The sequence below is a fragment of the Sus scrofa genome, chromosome 7, assembly GCF_054392235.1.
Source record: "Sus scrofa isolate SSC_HxYL_T2T_F1_AM1 chromosome 7, Sscrofa_HxYL_maternal_Yorkshire_Landrace_v2.0, whole genome shotgun sequence".
NCBI classification, from domain to species: domain Eukaryota; kingdom Metazoa; phylum Chordata; class Mammalia; order Artiodactyla; family Suidae; genus Sus; species Sus scrofa.
This window is the reverse complement of record NC_139389.1, coordinates 47,046,449-47,066,529: the sequence shown is the minus strand read 5'-3', so window position 1 is coordinate 47,066,529 and position 20,081 is coordinate 47,046,449. Positions and strand designations below refer to the sequence as shown.

Below are 20,081 nucleotides of genomic sequence, written 5' to 3'. Positions count from 1 at the left end.
TTACTAGCCATCTCTCAAGTTCCTTAAATGTGCTCCATGTGCTGCAACAGGGTGGAGACACAGGAGCAAGGGGACTCTGCTGCGGTGCTCGTTTCCTCCTGCAGTAAGCTTAAGGAGGGAGGAGAACCGACCAGAGAATGTTCTGCAGTTGCCCAAAGGCCTCCTAAGAACCTAATGCAGTTCCTAGCAGGGAGCACGTATTTGATAAAAGTTAGCCAGACAGAGCAAAGCTGGAGGAGGGCCGCACTTCTCTGGACAGTGAAGAACAATTGGTCTGGTGGGAAGCAGACAGAGCACCACTTCCTAATGGCCCCCAGAGGGGCCACAGGTTGAACATCCCTGCTCCACCAGTGGAGGACAAGGTTCTGGCCTCTAGTAGGTGAGAAGCCCTCAGGCTGGCGGGCTGCTTCCTGCATGAAAAACAATATTACATGGGATACTTCTGCTGAGCTATAGACTCTGGACTCCTGGACACAGGGACAGGGGCCCCAGCCATCCCCTATGAGTTTACATGGCTCCCACCAGCTTTGCTGCAGCTGAGACCCCAAGCATGTATCAGCAAAGCTATGCCCTCACGTCAACTTGGGTGACCTAGGTCCCCTCGGGCAGGGCAAATCGGCCAAACACCCAGCTTCAGGGGGCTGCATCTGCCAGCAGGGGCAGGGGGACCACTCTTGCTGACCTCCTGCTCCAGCCGGGAGCCAGGAGCCTCTAGCCGCAGCTCCCGATGCTCAGGTGGCGCCTTCCGGTAGGGTTTCTTAGCAGGGGCTGCACTGGTCATTCTGGGAGGTGAGGGCTCCTCAACCTGCTGAGGAGAACAAGGAAGGAGGAGGTTCAGAGATGTGACAAGAAGCCACTGGACTGAGAGAAGAGGACACATAGGAGCCACCAGGCAGGCAGAGAGGCCCGGTCTGCTGCCAGGGTCATTAGAAGGGCCGGACTCTGGCATGTCAGTACCCATGGGTCAGGGGTGTGCTAGGGGGGCGGTGCAGGGTGCTGGACCCAGTGGGAGCAGATGGGGGGAGAGGCAGGGCCAAGAGAGGGCAGAAGCCACCCGAGGAGTGGCCCACCCCTTGCCCCAGGGGGTGGGGAGGCAGCCTCAGAGGGAAAAGCTGCTCTCCATGGGGCTCCTTTCCTCAACTCTTAACTGAGTCAAGAATGGCATCAATTTCACAGGCTGTTGTAACGATTATGTAAAGCACTAACACCCGTAGCTGGTGCTCAGGAAATATTCCATAAATTAGCTTAATAAAGATCATAACCAGAAGCTGTGAGCCCAGGCCGGGCTCCTTGGGGAGGTGGGTGGGGGTCTCCAAGCTCAAGGGCTCTGAAGTCCAAGCCTCTCTGGCCTCCACTGCTCCTTCCACCAGCACCCACCAAGAGGGGCAGCCTGCTGCCCCCTCACCTGCCAGCCTCCCCAGAAGGGGGCCCAGTGGGGGCACAAGCCTCACCAGGCACATACCGTCTGTCTGTCGGCAGTTCTCTCTGTTCCGCTGTCCGGGAGTCAGCCCTCGGCTCTCCGCATCCCAAGGCCCCTCCACTTCCTCTAGCCAAGAGCTCCTGAAACCGGAGAAGGGAAGAAAGTGGAAACCAGGTGTCAGCCACCTGTCCAGGGAGAGCTGGGCAGCAAAGTCTCGGAATAGGGGGTCTGCGGGGCAAGTGGTGAAGGCTGGACAGGATGGGAGGCACTGGTCTCCCCGCAACATCTCTGCCGCAGGCCCAGAGGAGACACATGCATCTCATGTGTGCTTGTGGTCTCAGCTTACCCATGCCTGATTCCGGAATAGGTCTGCTCCTGTCCTACTCCTACCCTACCCCATACCTGGCCTGCTCATTTCCTAGGCCTCTCAGAGCCAGAAACAACTGAGAAATTTGGGAAACATGGCTTGCAGAAGAGACTGCCAGGAAAAAGCCTAGGAGTGGCCCAAGAAGATGCTGGAAAAAATACCTTCCAGCATCTGGAGCTGGAAGCACTGTTTCCAGACGGAGCCCAAATACTAACTCTGTGCACAGTGGTGGTAAACAGACTGTGCCATGAAAGGCAGGTCCAGAAGCGAAATATCTGAAAAGGCAGCATTTTAGGGCACTGATGGCTCTCAACCAGGGTGATTTTGGTCTCTCTACCCACTCCTTCCCTTGGCCCCTATATTTGGCAAATGTCTGAAGGCATTTTTGGTTGTCTCAACAGGGCAGGAGAGGGGAACACTACTGGTATCTAGTGGGTAGAGGCCAGGGATGCTGCTCAACAGCCTCTAAGGCACAGGACAAACCCCCTGGCAAAGAATTATCAGCACAAAAGTGGACAGTGCCCAGGCTGAGAACCCTGTGTGCAAAGCCCCAGCCTGGGGAGCCAAGGTGCCTGCTTCTGACCCTTCTGGCCCCAGGTAAGTCCCTTCCTCACCAGGCCAGCCTGTTTCTCATCTGCACAGAGGTGGCTGGACTGAGTGACCTGTGAGGTCCCCTCCAGGTTCTTGCGGTTCCCACTTCTCCCCACCTGTAATAAGCTGGGCTGCAGCACGGGGGCAGCAGCCACCACAGGTACCAATGCAGGCATTAACCTCAGGTGGCCTTCTGGGCATAAACCATCTTGCCACTGCCATCCACCTAACCTGAGATGGGGGCCGAGGGAAGCCTCACGGCTAAAGCGTGTGTTCCTGCTGTCGGGACATGCCCTGGCCACGACTCCTGTCACATTCCACCAGGGCCTGAGGCAGGAAGCACGGTGCAGGGGAGCGCAGGGTGGGAAGCAGGAGTGGCCTCCTCCTCTGTCTGGGCAGCCTGGCCTCTGGCTTGGGGTTCTGGGGCGTGGCAGCAGGCACGAGCCACCACCCTCCTCCCCTTTGATGGTGAGGCTGAGCGTGTCCCCACAGGGCACATGCAGCAGGCAGTGTGGGGCTGACTCCCTGCGTAGGAATCCGGGCGGGCCTGAAGGGACAGCACATTCCTGAGGTGTGGGGAGCAAACAAGTCACCCCACATGCTCCCTGGGGCTACCCCTCCAGAGGGCCCTGGGGTGGGAGTTCTTCAGGCCTGGGGGAGAGGCCCGGGCACCTGAGACTCAGGGGGTCTCAGGGTGGGAGTTCCATGAGTTTGGAAAGAGAGGCGGGCCAGAGACGCAGGAGTAAGAGTAGCCAAGAGCTTCTTCAAAATCCCGAGGTGGCTGCAGAGTTGTCCTCTGCCTTCTCCCCTTCTCGATGGAGAAACCAGTCCCAGCTCCCCGCTCCCTATCTGCTCCCCAGTCAGCTGAGGAGCCCCTTTAGGTACCTTTCTAGTTTCAGCTTCTCTTCTTCTCTATTCCCGCCAATACCCACACTGCCCTCTAGGCACTGGGACACTTGTATGGGTGGTGGGCGGGCAGGGAGGACCCCGACGTGGCCAGGTTTCTGGCAGGGAGGGCAGCCTCACTCCAAGGCCTGCTGCCCCAGCTTGAGCTGTCACATCCTACAAGTTCTTCTGCCTCACCTCGAACTCACAGCCCCACGGGGCTTTCAGGGCCAGATAACCTGGCCTGCTGAGAAAACAGACAGCATGGACGTGGCTGACAGGGAGGTGGGTGGTTAAGTGTAGGCTTAGACTCTGGGCCAAGCAGTTGTGGTGATGGGAGGTTTTCTCTCCCAGCCAGAGACCACTCTCTCCATAATGTGTCAGAGTCACAGGGAGGGGGATGACTCCCAACTGGGGAAGCAGAAGACAAGCCACTAGGGAGCCTGCAGTGACCCCAACACAAGTCCACAGGGAACAGTCCATGCCACTCCCCACGCCACATCCATAAACACCAGCGGATGTTGGGGCCTGGGCTCCAACTCCTGAGATCTGCTAAGTGCCCCAGATCCAGCCCAAAGGGGACAATTCCAGCACTAACCAAGGATACCATGAGCCTGGCAGGCTGCTGTCCCTGACTGGAAACAGTGGAGGCAGGGTCAGACCCAGGATGTGAGCAAGGCCAAGTGCACTGAAGGATGATGGGAGAAGCAGCTGGACAGCTGGTCCACAGCTGGGAAAAGAAGGTGAGCTGGAAGACAGCAGAGTGGTCCTCCCAGGGAGACCCAGCTATCAGAGCGGCCTCTGCTGGCCACGTCTCCTTCACCCAAAGATTCACAGGTTGCTTTGGAGTATTTCTGCCCAAGGAGGACTCCGATCCCATGTCGAGAAGAAGCCCCCAGGGAAAGCTGGACAACTGAGAATGGGCCCTGGGCCATGCTGAGCAAGCAAGCAGCCTTTGGAGCTTCTTCGCCTCTGGATGCTGAGCTGGTACCAGGGCACCTCCAGCCCTGGGTCTTCAAGAAGGGTAGAAATGGACAGGGAAGGATCCCACTCCCACCCCTCAGCACAAGCTCCCTGAGCTTCTCGGATCTGGAGCCAGATGACTCAGGATGTGGGGTACCAGATCACTTGCTGGGTTTGTACTACAAGAAGAGCCGTGCTCAGTGAGAAAGGCTGAGGCCTAAGTTAAAACCCCTGGTGGACCCAGTGTGGCCTGGGGCTCCTTGGGCTGGACCTGCAAGCACCACTGAGGCAGGGAGAAACCATCTAGAGCGAGGTGGGGGGAACTGTCCCCAGCTAAAGGAGGCGAGGTGAAAAGGAAAGCAGCTCTCCCCCGCCACCCAACCCCACCTCCCTGTTCCCCTTCTGCATAGTATTCATTCTTCACTTACTCAAAGTCAGTTCAGGGGAGAGACTCAATCCTGTATGTATCTGCTGGGGCGGAGAGGGGGGTGATGGCTTTGTAATTGCCATGTTGCAATCTGCCAGTCGGAGCAGGCCGCCTGTTGCCACCTGCCCTGTATTAAATACCTTCTCCCTGATTACAGCCCATGGGGCACGATTAGCTGCCTCCAGAGAACAAAGTCTACTTTCATTAAAAATAGGACTCGGCACGCACAGCGAACCTGCACTGTGAACCCCCTGAACAGCTGAGCAGAGCGTGTATCAGAGACAGATACAGGGAGAAATGTCCACGAGAAGCTGGCTGAGCAGCGTCCTTTAATCAAAGGACAAAAAAAATCTGCCAAGCATCTCTCTCAAACCAGGGGATGGGACTCCTCCCTGCTCGCCTTTGTGGATATGCAGAGCGTGTGTATGTGACTGAGGCTTCCCCCCAGGTCAGAGATCAAGCTGCTGGAGATAGAGGGAAACCTCTTCGGAATCCGGATTCTCTCCAAACCACCATCCTTCCTCCAGCTCTCTGCAAACACCCACAGGAGGCAACAGCAAAAAGGTTCAAGCCCAATAGCCAAGGACACCCTCTCACTTCCCTCTGCCATCCTTTCTGCAGGTCTGCCCAGGGCAAAGTCAAAGGTGCAGGAGAGGAAGGGAGGTCCCAGCAGCCAGTGTTCTCCCTGCTCAAAGCTCAGAAGCTACCCCAACACTGGCCCAGCAGAGAGAGGACTGAATCCAAATGGGTGTGGCTCTTGGGCTTTTCAAACTCTGCTGTGCCCCTGCTCCAGCTCCCAGGTTGTGCACCACACCTCCTCCACCTGCCCAGTTCAGCTACTCTTCCAGAGACTCCCCCACTCCCCACATCACCTTTAAAAAACTGTGGCCCCAACGTTTACCTGGGCTCAGACCATTCCTGAAACCACTGATATGCCTCCCTGTTTCCAGCTGTCAATGAATCAAGCAAGTAAGGGAACTAGAGGAGCCAATGAAGCCAATCTTCTGAATCAGGGAATGCACGCAAAACAATACCATAAAAAAATTAAAGCTCTTCTGCGTAATTCAACCAAAGAAAGACAAATGGGGGAGTTCCTTCATGGCTCAGTGGTTAACGAATCCGACTAAGAACCATGAGGTTGCGGGTCCCATCCCCAGCCTCGCTCAGTGGGTTAAGGATCCAGCATTGCTGTGAGCTGTGGTATAGATCACAGACGTGGCTCCATCCCGCGTGGCTGTGGCTGCGGTGTAGGCCGGCGGCTACAACTCCGATTGGACCCCTAGCCTGGGAACCTCCATATGCCTCAGGTGCGGCCCTAGAAAAGACAATTAAAAAAAAAAGGACAAATGGAAGTTAGCAATCACTACTGCCTTTTTTCTTTTTTGCTCTTCCTTAAGCCCCTAATCAACCACTAAACACGAATGTCTGATTAGAGGGAGCAGCGCCTCCCCTGTAGGAATCAGAATCTCCTCAGCTGCAGGCCCTGAGGTAGTCTCTGAACCCTGCGGGCCTGGGGGAAGCTGCGCCTCTGGGGGCAGGACCCACTCCTGCCCTAGGAGTCTGGCTGCTTCTCAAGCCTCTGAAATCCAGGCTCTGCCTTCAGCTGAAGCCCCCAAACCACGAACCACCACCCGGTAACCAGGGGACCCGGCAGGGGCCTCTGGCATTGTCCACCAGGACCACCCCCAACTTGTATGGCCCCCTCCACCTCTACTGTCAGCCAAGAGCTGCAGAGCCAGCCAATCCTACCCAAGCAGGCTGGGCTAAGCCTTCCCCACACTGGCCCCCAGTTTCCGGCGCAGCTGTTCCTGAGATACTCGAGCAAGGCCCTCAGCGATGCTGGGCGCGTGGCAGGCAAGCAGCCAGCAGAGCATGGGGTGGGGCCCGGGCAGGCTCTGCTCTGGGCCGATGACAAGGCTGAAAAATGCCAGTCTGTGCCCAGACCAGCCCAGCTGCCCCTCCCCCAGCCAGGCCTGTCACCCCTCTGGGCAAGCACAACCTCACCCTCCTAGGACATGCTGCCCGCGGCCCTGACCTGGCCCCCTGCCTACTCTAAACGGAACAGACAGGGTTTTAAAGCCAAAATAGGTGGGAATTATCCTGCCCCAGAGTCATCCTGAGGCCTCAGAACTAGTGCTGGTGACCTGAGAGAGCTCACCTGGCTCCCCACCTGAGCAAATACCTCAAGTCTATCCACCTGGCCTCTCATTCAAACAAACACTTGGCAGGAACAAGGGGCTGAAGACAACTGATGACAATGATCCAAACAAACCAAGCCCCAAAGGGAGGGCCGAAAAAATCCCCACGATCAAAACCAGCACTTGACCTTAGTCCCCATGCCCTCTCCTAAGGAAGGACAAAATGAGGGGTGGCCCTGAACCAGCCCTCCCCTCCCAGCCCCTTCTGCTCTCCTGGTCAGAGCCAAGCCACAAGCCCCTCCAGCTTGCTGAGTCCCTATTCAGGTCCCTGCATCCATGCAGCACCCACACCTGCTCTCACCACACCCCAGGTTCACAGGCAGCTCCCTGCCATCCCTCTCCCTGGCGCAAGGGAAACAGAATCCACTTAGAGGACAACCTTCAGGTCCCAAGTTCCCCCATCCAGCCCAGCCCACACTGCAATGCCTTGAGGCTGGAAACAGAGGGTCTGCCTACAAAGTTACCTGTGCAGAACACAGGGAGCTTGGAGCAATCGGCCTTCCTGCTATCCCAGGACCCCTTTCTCCTTTCCAAGCCTGGAGTGGGGAGGGAGCTGGATGGGAACTTCTCTACAGTAAGCAGAAGCCACTGCCTCTCCCAGACCCACTGTGGAGTCCAAAGACAGGTCCTGCCTACTCTGGCCAAGGCGCCCTTCCCAGCTCTTCTCGGCTAAAGTCCACCTGAAGCTCCAGACATGGAAGGCGATGGAAGGTCAAACTCCACCCACTCCACCTCCCAGAGCAACGGTCACCCATGGGAGCTACATCTCAGATGGGTACCTGGTTCTGGCTCCAGCTTTCAGTTTAAGTAGTTTCACTCTTCTGCCTGGGCAATTTCCCACTACCAGGCCAAGGTTTTCCTCAACCTCCCCACCCCCAAGAAGAACCTGCAATGGATCATAAGTTCTCATTCCGGGATGAGCACAACAGGGACACCATCTTCCCCTCTTGATAAAGGGAGGACACTATCCAGTCGAGCAGAAAACTCCCTTCCCACCCTTCTTCCATTGTCTCCAAGGCATGAAACCCACAGCGTGGTACCTGAGGGCTGGTCTCAAACTCCCAGGTGCTAAGAGCAGATTAAACAGAAACACTAACCATTCTGTCTTCAGGGAGAAGTGAGAGGCCCGGTACTACGGAGAGGAGAGGGAGGGGCAGAGTCCAGCAGCAGGCCAGCAGCGGGGCAGGCGCCCGTGTACAACCCCACCCGCAGCAAGGAGACTGGGAAGGTGGGGGGAACCCAGTGGTAAGGCTGAGCGAGCAGAGGATGTAATGAGCGTGATGTAAGCTAAGGGGAGGAGGCCCAGGTTGGGGGCAGGAGGGGAGGACAGAGGTGAGGCTGGGGGACCCCTCAGGGTAGGTTAGCTAGCCCAGGTCAGACTCACAGGGTTAGTGTCTTCTCCCCAACCAGCCAGCTCTCCTGGTTAGCACGGTTAGCGACAGACTCATGGCAGATGCCCTCCAGGCACTCCATACAAACAGACAGCTTGGTTTGTGAGCAGCCCAGCTCCGGAGCTGCAAAGAGAGAGCAGAAAGGATGCCAAGCTGCGGATGCCCGAGGGTACACACCACCCTCTGCTGACAGGGAACACTCCTCCACACTTACCACCAGACCCTCGAGGGCGTTCTCCCCTCGGGAAGGCAAGGCGTGCACTCCCCCTGCCAACCCCTGAGCCCAGCCTGTGACCCCAAGGAACAAGGCTCTCCTTCTTGGTGGTCAATGGAAGGAGCGGAGCGCTGCGGTGGTGGGGGCACTGCTCCTGCCTCACCTAACCCCCAGAACACTTGCTACCGGCTGCACCGAGCTCTGAGGGCTGGTTGCAAGAACAAAAGCACCCACAGCTGTAGCTGCCACCTTGCCCATGCCAGCAGAGTTCAGCCCACCACCTCCCACAGGCTCCGAGTAAGGAGCAGGGAGAGAACTGGCCCAGGGGCCGGAGGCTGCAACAAGAGCCGCATGGAATGCACCGTACAATGGGGCAGTGTGTGCCTGCACCCAGAGCCTGGCCAGTCAAGGGAATGGTGACACACTGCCACCTTTCAGTTTCTCAAAGGGCCGGGGGATGGCACTTCCTAGGGAGCTGGCCCCAGAAGAACCCACAGAGCGAGGACAGGGCTTTATTACAGCCCGGATCCCCAGACTCTGATAGGGACTATCCCACCCGCCTCCAAACGAGCAATTCCTGGAAAGGCTAGCCTTCTCACATAGCTAGCCCAAAGAACATCCTTTCCTGAAGCCTCCAGAACCACCTAGGGGAAGTGACACACCCTGGTTTAGAGATCTCAAGGCAGATGTGCCACAGCCATGGAGTCCCAGAAACCCCCACCCCCAAGATGGGACCCCTGAGGCAGCAGGACAGGAAAGTTACAGCAAACACATCAGCAAATACTGCCTCTGCTTCATAGAGAAGGGCTGGCAGGGAAAAAGCAGAAAGATCCCCCTTCTATCTGAAAGGCCTGCGGATGATAACTCTGGGTAGGAGGGAAAAACAGAGACCACACTCGCCCCACATACGTGTCTGGTCTTTGCCTGAGCCCAGGCCAAGTATAAACACAGGCAGGAGGAGCCCCTAATGGGCTTCCCACAGGCTCTGATAGCCCCAAGGTCAAAAGGCCACGGCCTGAGCATGGAGGGTGAGGTAACTGCCTAGCAGAAGACAACTCCGGCCTGTAACAAAGCATGGCCATGGACAGTCTATCTTCAGAATCCTCACCACAAAAATGAAATAATTAGATACATACATACACACCTACCAGCTGGGTCTGGTTTGCTCTGTTTTCTTTCTTTTTTTTTTTTTTTTGTCTTTTTAGGGCCACATCCACTGCATATGGAAGTTCCCAGGCTAGGGGTCGAACTGGAGCTGTAGCTGCTGGCCTACACCACAGCCACAAGAACACAGGGTCCAAGCCACGTCTGCGACTTACACCACAGCTCACAGCAACGCTGGATCCCCAACCCACTGATCGAGGACGGAGATCAAACCTGTGCCCTCATGGATGCTAGTAAGATTCATTTCTGCTGAGCCACTATGGGAACTCCTGCTTTTTCTTTCTTTTTTGATTTTTGGGCCACCCCGCAGCATGTGGAACTCCCAGGCCAGGGATCGGATCTAAGCCACAGATGGGACCTAAGCCATAGCTGCAGAAATACAGGATCCTCTAACCCACTGTGCTATGCCAGGGATCAAACCTGCGTCCTGGCACTGCAGAGACACCACAGATTCCATTGCACCACAGTGGGAACTCCTGGTTTGCTTTCAAAAAGTGAGGCAAGTCACCTGGCTAATGCAAGGTTTCAGAAACCAGGCGGGGGAGGGAGGGACTCTCTCTGCCCTGAAATAGGGGTTGACAAATCAGGTAAGTCTACTCTCTTCCAGCCAAAGATGAAAGGGTAATGACGGGTAGAAGCACACATCAAAGTGCTGTGCCCACGTCACCCTTACATCCATCCTCACTCCCACTCCAGGGCACTCCTGCCAGACAATTTCACCTCAAAATAAAAATCAATCCCTTGGAGACAAGCAGGGTACCTGCTGTGGTGAGAACCTCTAGGAAAGCTTCTCTACCCTCCAAAGGAGCTGACCCCCAAGGAACGCACCACGCTGGAGGGAGGCTGCAGCCAGGCTCCTCAAAGGCTCCAATGGGGACTATTTTCCCCCTGGGGGTTTTCTGCTAGGAGGGCAGAAAAAGTTGAATGTATTACTATTGAGGTTTTTTTTTTTTTAATTTTTTATAGGCGATATACAATGAGGAAAGTCTGGAAGTACACAAAAATGACTAGAAGGCTATGTGATAAATGGTTAACAATATAGCTCCCTACCTTTGGGAAAGTGCTTAGAAGCAGTTGGGGAAGAAAGGGAAGATCTTTTTACTTTTTTTTTTTTTTTTTTGGCCACTCTGTGGCTATAGAGTTCCCAGGCCAGGGATCAGATCCAAGCCACAGGAGCCAGGTGGGCAATGCCAGGTCCTTTCACCCACTGTGATGGGTCGGGGATAGAACCTGTCTCTTGTTGCTGCAGAGATGCTGCTGATCCCATCATGCCACAGCAGGAACTCCTCTTTTTTTTTTTTTTTTTTTTTTATTCTGTGTGTTTTTCTGTATGGTTGGTATTTTACATGAGGATATCTATTTATGATGAAAACATAAAAGTCCTCAACAAGCAGACCAAGCCCTCCATCTGCACTGTGCTTTACCTCTCCAGAAGCGCTTTCCCTCCCTTGACGTTTCCTTTGATCCTTGTAGCTAATGAGACCCACCAAACAAGTGGAGTTCTTCCACTCTCAAGTGACAGAGAGGACAAGTGACTTGCCCAAGATGAGACACTGGGACAGAACCCTCCCCTTCCAAAATCTGGAAAGTGACTTCTCTAGGGAGCCAGAGGGAAGATACCCTCAAAGACGTCTGGGATTGGCTTATGTGGGAAGGTGCAAAGAGGCCACTGCCCAGTACCCAAGGTGATCAGCACAGAGCTCTGTCCTGCTGGTTGGCTGAGTAGGAGCATGGGGCTCTTGGGTCTAGGCTGACTTCCTTCAAGACAGTCCCTCCCCTGCCACGGTTTACTGTGCGAGCACAGAAGCTCTTTACAAATAGGGGGCCATGTCCTTTATAGATTCCAAATGTCACCAAACAGTTGGCACTTACGAGGTAAGTCCAACAAAGTACTTTTCCATTCATGGCCAGTCCATGGGACTTGGTCCCTCTGAGTCCTAAAGGCACACAACTCAATCCCGTCCAGCTGGCTAGGCCAACCTTCTCTCAAAGCTGCTTAACATACAATGCAGCTCATTACTCCTGCCAAGATGCCAGCAGGAAGACATGCCACATTGCAGTGCGCACCCTACATGGAGAGATGAAGGGCAAAGCCCCAGGAAAACGCCTTTGCTCCACTTCTACCTGCTGGTTCATCCTTTTGGTTCATCTAGGCACTGACAAGGTTGTAGTAAGTCCGGGCTGTCAGCACAGAGCACATCGAGATGGGACTAGAAACACAAGAGAAAAGCAAGCAGATTGCAACGGGCACTAAAAGGAGCTTAATGAGTAACAAAGACGATGCCAGCAGCCAAAGACTTTTTAGAAGATGCTAATTAAGCAAGAAAATACACCTGTGTGTACTTCGCCTCCTATTCTAACTCCTTCCTGCTGGCTTATGGATGTGTGGTTAGAACATAAGAAGGCTGAGAAGGGAGCCAGCTGAAGCCAAGCACCTGGAAAATCATTTTACTACATTATCTCAACTCTGGAAAATAATTAGTAATGCCATTGATAATACTATCGCCTTTTGTTTATTCAGGACCTTCCTTCCTGAGAGTTCAAAAAGTTTTGCCAGATAGATCTGCTTTAGTCCAAGGAGGACTGGGCTGGGTCACACAGGAATCAGGACTGCTCAGGATCTATTATGCAGGGTCTAAAAGCTCAGCCTTCAATAAATGACCTTGCCCCAAAGAAGCTTTAAAGAAAGAAGACCTTGCCCTTTGGCAGGGAGAACCCGCCCCTGCGTCCCCCTGCATCACGGTGTGGTGAGTGCTCCGAGGGCAGAAGAGAGGTACCTGGCTGGGTCAGGGCTTTAAGGGCCAGACAAGAAGGCTGCCCTCCCCAGAACCCAGGCAAATCTTCCTCTGATTGTAGCATTGGAGCACCACCTGGCATTATACAATTAAGAGGTCTAGACTTCTGGAAACAAATTCCTTTGCTGTTTGTTTGGAACTGGTGCCCCAAGAACTACTCCCATCAACTACACTGAAAAAATGACAAAAGAATGGACAGTGACTCTCAGCTTCCAGCCCCATTTCTGGGGAGCACCTGAATTAAGCCTGTTCTGTAGCACAAGAAGATCACTGAAGCCCCAAGAAAACTGGGACAAGAAGTCTGGCTTCTTCAATGCCTAGATGTGTTCCATCAGCTTCACCCACCTTCTTCAATCCAGAAAACCCCTGGGAACACGGATCCTCAAACACCCCATCCAGTCATCCACAGCCTTAATGACATTACAGATCCATCATCTACGCACCCTCACCTGGATCCACCAAGGTCACCACCAATCTCACATGCACCTCATGATCCATCAAAGGAGTCATCACAACACAGATAGGGAGAAGCATTAACAATCTTATCTTGCACACTAACGATGTCCCCAATCTCACTTCATCACAAGAAAGGAGACTCAATTTTATACCCCCACCTCAAAAATGTTCCTGGCTACCTGGCAAAAATAAAAAGGCTTAGCCTAGACTGAATAAAACAAAGCCTTTTCTCATCCACTGAGTTTTCCAACATGGGATTAATTCATTCAACAAGTATTTACTGTCCCATGCCAGGCATCATGCTACATGCTGTGAAGTGGTTATCTCCAACGCTCAATACTCCTGCAAAACCGATGTCATCTTTATTTTATAGGGGACAAGACCAGGGATCCTAAGAGTTAAGCTATATGCCCAAAGTCGCACAGCTGATAGGTGGCAGAGTCGGGATTGAATCCCAGCTCCAAAATCAGACTCTACCACATGGCTCAACCCACTTCCAACTCCCCTCACCCCTGCCCTCACCCCCCACCCCATGATCGGGGGGGGGGGGTCCCTCCTCTACAGGGAGTGAGCTCGGTGAAAGAGACAGACAGGTAAACAGAGAACTCACGACACAAAGTGGCAAATGTCACAACAGATGTTCAAAGTGCTGTGGGGACCGAGAGAGCTGTCTTCTCACTGAAGGTGACAGAGAAGCTAGGTCTTAGGGGGTGGGCAGAGTGTCAGAGACAGAGGTGAACAATATGAACAGAATGAAGTGCACAAGCAAGAAGAGAGTGAATGGTGGAGAAAAACAGGTTCAGGAGCAATAGGAAGCTCAGGAGCAAGGAGAAAGGGCAGAAGAAGTGGAGCAGCAGCAATTGGGGCTAAAGGGCGGACTGTGTGTCAGAGGGTAAAGAACTTTTCTGCAGGCTTAGCTCAAAGAGTGTGGGCTTTAGGAGTGTCTGTCATGGCTCAGCGGTTAACAAACCCAGCTAGCATCCATGAGGATGTGGGTTCGATCTGTGGCTTTGCTCAGTGGGTTAAGGATCCAGCATTGCCGTGAGCTGTGGTGTAGGTCGCAGATGAGGCTCGGATCTGGCGTTGCTATGGCTGTGGCATAGGCCGGCGGCTACAGCTCTGATTTGTCCCTAGCCTAGGAACCTCCATATGCTGAGTGCAGCCCTAAAAAAGACAAAAAAAAAAAAAAAAAAAAGAAGAAAGTGTGGGCTTTATTGTAAACATGGGAGAAACCATGGCATTTCTAAGGGGAGAGACACTGTTTTTTACAGAAAAGCATTTTTACAGCAGCATGGAAGACAGAATAGAGTAGGGAGAGACTGCCCACATTTCATTCACTCGATAGGTACCACAGCCTGAGAAAACACCTCTTACGTGCCCTCCACGATCCTACATGCTAGAATACAACAGTGAATAAGACACAGTCTCTGCTCAAGGCACTTACAGACTTGTGGGAGTCAGACAAGTAAACAGGCAATTGCAATATCACCTAAGTTTTAAAACAGAAGTAGGCACAGAAGGTCATTAAAGGGCGGTGAGATCCCAAGGAAGTGACATTTAAACTGAGACCTCAGGAGAGTTCCCTGGTGGCTCAGAAGGTTAGGGATCAGGCATTGTCACTGCAGTGGTCCCTGCTATAGCCTGGGTTCCATCCCTGGCCTGAGAATTTTCATATGCTACAGGCACAGCTAAACCCGCCCCCAACCCAAAACCAAAAAGCTGAGACCATTAGAGCAATAAGGTAAAGGGGATCTGGAATGTCTGCATTCCCGACAGCAGAACCAGCATGTGCAAAGGCCCAGAAGCTACTGAGAATCAGGTAAGTTCAGAGAGCTGTTAATAACAGACGTTGAAGCAGGTGGAGAAATGAAGGCCCAGGTTACCTACAGGTCCTTGGCACTCAAAACATGGTGGTGAGAAGTGAAGGAGTTCAATTCGAAGATAACACATGAATAGAGGGTGTTATGAGAAGACAATGACTTAGACAACAAGAAGAAAATGCTAAGGGGGGGAGAATCAGCTCAAAATCCATCAGCCTTCACCCTGCAGTTCAATCATTTGCTAAAAATGGGACCCGAATCCAGAACTTTTCAGGATGTCTACCAAACACAAAGGTCTACTCTTTGGAGGTAACACGTTTCAGCACGCTGACTGCAGCACAAATCAAGATCAAGTGCATTATCCCGAGATATGTGGCTCCTCTATTGATGGAGGAGGGCAGCAGAGACCGACAGATGCAGCTAACTCTCAAAATCACACATGCCACAACAAGGAGAAAAGTTCACCACAGGGTCAGGTCCGAATTCCCAGGGAAAGGCCTGGGTCCTGAGCCCCCTTTTCCTGAAATCTGGTCAGACACCACACACGCGCCTACTCTGAGGGCAGAGGGGAGAGTCACTTACTGAAGGAAAATATGGGCCCCGAGGGCATGTTAAATAGACAGGACATGACTCAGAAGGAAGGGAAGAGTGAGTCTTAAATACAGGGCAAAGGAAAGCCAGTCAGTCAGTCATTGCGCATACCTCTGCCCCAGGGCTGCACACCAGCCTCCCAACTGGCTAAAGGGAAAGCCTCCCTCAGAGACCCCAGCTTCAGCACAAGCACATTTCTTTTCCATTTTCCTCTCCCACTGCAGGGAGGGAGCTAGGGGTGTTTTGGGCTGTTTGTTTCAGAGCTACACCGGATGCACATGGAAGCTGCCAGGCCAGGGGTCAAATTGGAGCTGCAGTCACCGGCCTACACCACAGCAACACCAGAGCTGAGCCGAGTCTACAACCTACACCACAGCTCAGAGCAACACCAGATCCTTATCCCACTGAGGGAGGCCAGGGATCAAACCCGAGTCCTCATGGTTACTAGCTGGGTTTGTTACCACTGAGCCACAACAGGAACTCTGGGAGGGAGTTGTTTTATTTAAACATATATTTTTTGTCTTTTGCCTTTTCTAGGACCACTCCCGCAGCATATGGGGGTTCCCAAGCTAGGGGTCTAATCAGAGCTGTAGCCGCCAGCCTATGCAAGAGCCACAGCAACTCGGGATCCGAGCCGCATCTTTGACCTACATCACATCTCACAGCAACGCTAGATCCTTAACCCACTGAGTGAGGCCAGGGATCCAACCCACAACCTCACGGTTCCTAGTCGGATTCGTTAACCACTGAGCCACGATGGGAATTCCAGGAGGGAGTTGTTTTAAATGCCACATTTCCCCCCCCTCACCCTGTAGCTTGCTACTTGCTGTTTTTAAAAGAATGATGCATCCAAACTGTCTATGAATTTAACACTATGGCTACTTCGACTGCTCATGTCAATAATCAAGGTCAGAAATGAGCACTGTATTCACATCCACACTCACACACACACACACAAACCTTTAAAGCATGCTAAGAATGGATTCAAACGTTACTCTGTTCACCCAACCCAGTGCAAGGTTTTCCAAAGGGCAGTCACCAAGATGAATCACAAAGAGGCCAGATTTGGCTAACATGGCACAGGGGACTCCCTCACCGGTCCCTGCACCAGTCACTATCTCTGAGGGGAAGGGGACAGCTGAGATGAAGAGCTCAGTGCCTAAAACATTTTTTAAACAATCAAAAAAAATTTTACTATAATACGGGTATACATCTAACCATCATGACAAGCAAACGAGATACAAACTGCCAGCAGGCATATTTAAAAGTTAATTTCAAGTAAATAAAACTTATTTTCATACCAAATCCTACCCACCCCCCAAAAGGCTCAATTGCTAAAGTCAGATTGCCTGAGTTCAAATCCCAGCTCTCCACTTACTAGCTGGGTGACACTGAGCAAATTACTTAACCACTTTGCACCTCTATTTACTCATCTGTAGAATGAGGATAATTACATTGTAGGGTTGTTGTGAAAACTACTAGTTAATACACGAAAGGCACTGTTGCCTCGCAACAGTGCCAGGCATGTAGAATGTGCTCACGAAGCATTATTTTTATTATCATCATTGCCCAACTGAAATTAGATAATTCTACAGCCTAACAGCTTCAAACAGGAAATCACTGGCACCTTAACATCATTTTATTTCATTTTACTTTTTGCTTTTTAGGGCTGCACCTGAGGCATATGGAAGTTCCCAGGCTGGGGTCGAAGTGGAGCTGCAGTTGCCGGCCTACACCACAGCCAGAGCAACGTGGGATCAGAGCCTCATCTTTGATCTACACAACTCACAGCAATGTCGGATCCTTAACCCACTGAGTGAGGCCAAGGATCACTCCTCATGGATAATAGTCAGGTTCATAACCCTCTGAGCCACAACAGGAACTCTCTGAATTATTTTATTTTTTCCTTTTTTGGCCACCCTGAGGCACATGTTCCCAGGCCAGGGATCAGTACACTGCAGCATCACGGGATCCTTAACCCACTGTGCCGAGCCAGGGACTGAACCTCTCCTCTCCAAACAGCAGGACAGCAGTCCAAACCAGTACAGGTGCTCCACAGAGAGACACCAAGTTCAATCCTAAAGCAGAAATTAATGCTGAGATCTGACTAGCACAATAACAACAAATGTATATTGAATGTCAGGCCCTATTCTAGATACATTAGGGAGTTCCCACTGTGGTTCAGCAGCGACAAACACAACTAGTATCCATGAGAAGGCAGGTTCGATCCCTGGCCTCAATCAGTGTGTTAAGGATCCAACGCTGCCATGAGCTGTGGTGTATAGGTCGCAGACGCGGCTTGGATCCCATGTTGCTCTGGCTGTGGTGTGGGCTGGTGGCTCTAGCTCCAATTCGACCCCTAGCCTGGGAACTTCCATATGCTGTGGGTACGGCCCTAAAGATAAATAAATAATACATTAACTCATTTGACTCTCACACAACCTATGTGAAATAAGTACCCATGATAGAAGTATTCTTACCATCCCTATTTGATTGATCAGAAAGCCAAGGCATAAAGAGCTGTGCAATTCTAAAGGTCACAGAGCTACAAATGGAAAGCCCACATTTGAACAGGCTGACTGCAGAGTCAGTGTGCTTAACTGCCATGTGTGCTCCCCACACTGTCCTTACTGATCACAGTTTCCTAGGGCATCCACAAATTGTTCTTAGAAAGTTCTCAACATTCTAGAAATGGAGTCACAGGTAAATAACATCACTTCTTCAGATACCTGAAGGTACTGAAGCTAGCCTAGTGACTGTGATTTGGGTTAGTGTGCCTGGAATAAGACTTTTGGGGAAAGAGGTGGGGTGGGAGTAGGGAGCAAAAGATGCTTAGTAAGGAGTCCTAGATCAAATGAGACTTCCCAGCCCAATCATGGAACAGATGCTAGTCCTGAAACAGGCATAAGCAGCATGCTCGTAACGCTGACTTAGGCCATCCGCGTGGCATCAAAGGAAGTGAGGACCACGCTCACTCTACGGTTCCAGACTCCTTCTCTTCTCTCCAACCCCAAGCCCACTATCTCTCAAGCCATGCTTAGTCTGGCTAGTGAAACTGATGTTTGTAAAAATGTGGTTTGAGGAGTTCCGGTCGTGGTGCAGTGGTTAATGAATCCGACTAGGAACCATGAGGTTGCGGGTTCAATCCCTGGCCTCGCTCAGTGGGTTAAGGATCTGGCATTGCCGTGAGCTGCGGTGTAGGTTGCAGACACGGCTCAGATCCCATGTTGCTGTGGCTGTGGCTGTGGCGTAGGCCAGTGGCTACAGCTCCAATTAGACCCCTAGCCTGGGAACATCCACATGCCCTAAAAAAGAAAGACCAAAAAAAAAAAAGGTGATTTGATAGGAAGAAAATAAAGGAAGAGAAGAAAGCTACCAGAAGAGAAATGGGCAAGTTCTACAATGCTTTCCTTCCATCATCAAACTGATCCAGGCTATAAAGCGGCTCTCAAATTCTAGGGGTCTTAAGGACAGAATGATGTGAAAAACATTCGCAGAACCTTACACTGGTTACCTTAACCTCTTATCATACACTCATCTGGGTTTCCCCTCCCTAAACCCAGTCTGCCTTCCTCACTCTTCTGACCCCACTACCCACCAAATCCACACCTCCAAAGAACACTAATGGGCCCTTCTTACCAAAAGAAATGATCAAAAGAGGTGGGCATGCTGCAAGAGTGAATTCAGGAATGAGTTGGTGACAGCCAGTTCCTAAACGGTTAGTGAACACCATCAAAAATTTGTTTTCTTATGACTCCCCACCATCTGTCCCCCACATATCTCCACTTCAGGCAGAATACCAAACTGAAGATGTGATGGGGAGATCAAGGAAAATACAGTGAGCATGAAGGAAACTGCTTGTGACAGGGATGTGTTAAAATACTCTCAGCCTGATCTCTAGGCTCTTGTCCATATTTGCCTGCACAGGTAAAGGCATACAAGGCTCAATTCTACGCCCAACTCTCAAAAATGAGATCTAAGTAGAACACTAACTTAGAGACCACAGGCAAAGGGCAGCCTCTATGGAAAAGTGCCCTTCTCAGATTAAATGATTTTCAGCATCACTCGGAGCCCATGCACCCTGCACCCAGGGAGCATGCCAATCTGTCACCGGAGGCCACCTTACCCGCTCTGGGGTTGAGCTGGGGCAAGTCGCTACCTCTTCTTCTTTCCAAGTAGGCACTGTGATTTCTTCCAGTCCCTGGGGCCCCTGAGTCTTCAGCTGAAACTGGGGCACATGCTGCTATAAGAACTGTGGAAAGGCTGATCTAAGTCTAGAAAAGGGTCATCTGACTGGCTTTATTTCCTCCTTACCAAACCTGCCCAGCATCCTTCAGGTCTCTCGTTCCCCCTTCGCTATTATCTTCCTCCATGGATAAGACCCCTTTCCTCTCCTGCCGGCCTGGTACGGTTGGGCCTCGGCCCCATGCTCCGGACTTTTTACTCTCACTCTCGGCTAAGAAGTTCCCCTCTAATCTGTGACCCTGCTTCGTCCGGACTGCACACCTACTTCTCGTTCTCCGCTTCGAATCCCCTCCCCCAAGGCTACGACTGGAATTTAGGCCCCCTCCCCTCCATCCTTATCCCCCTTTTTTTCCTCTCCGCCTCCAACCTTTCACCACTCCATTTCCTCTTCTCAACCCCGAAGTTAGCCCCTCCTCCGCCCCAACTCCATGTTGGCGTCCCCGCGACCCCCCAACTCTAGACTCCCGGCCCATCTACTCCAACCCCAAAACAAACTTTCTGCCGCTGCCCACTGCCTTCAGGCCGCCATCTTGCCGCGGGGCAGGCTGGGTAGT

At 52.3% G+C, this 20,081-nt stretch overlaps 1 protein-coding gene and 1 long non-coding RNA gene across 44 annotated transcripts in view; both read right to left on the bottom strand.

Annotated features, from left to right (window-relative positions):
• Positions 1-20,081, bottom strand: part of LOC146401553 (uncharacterized) — an 838,561-nt gene that overhangs the window by 294,003 nt on the left and 524,477 nt on the right. The window lies entirely within an intron of this gene.
• The window catches only part of TJAP1 (tight junction associated protein 1), a 26,299-nt gene extending 6,218 nt beyond the window's left edge, over positions 1-20,081 (bottom strand). For 2 of the 43 annotated variants that reach the window (XM_084968205.1, XM_084968226.1), the window contains exons 1-6: positions 20,023-20,081; positions 19,409-19,510; positions 8,236-8,365; positions 1,463-1,560; positions 683-808; positions 248-410 (exon numbers count right to left, since the gene is read on the bottom strand). In XM_084968205.1, the coding sequence (XP_084824331.1) occupies positions 248-337 (90 nt within the window). In that variant the 5' untranslated portion in view covers positions 338-410; positions 683-808; positions 1,463-1,560; ... (1 more) ...; positions 19,409-19,510; positions 20,023-20,081. Of the gene's footprint in view, positions 1-247; positions 411-682; positions 809-1,462; positions 1,561-4,654; positions 4,695-5,554; positions 6,115-6,402; positions 6,703-7,315; positions 7,633-8,235; positions 8,366-8,456; positions 8,756-10,448; positions 10,523-11,744; positions 11,831-19,408; positions 19,535-19,596 lie in introns of those variants that run through there. The other 41 variants (XM_084968201.1, XM_084968221.1, XM_084968194.1 and 38 more) reach the window with 30 other exon arrangements.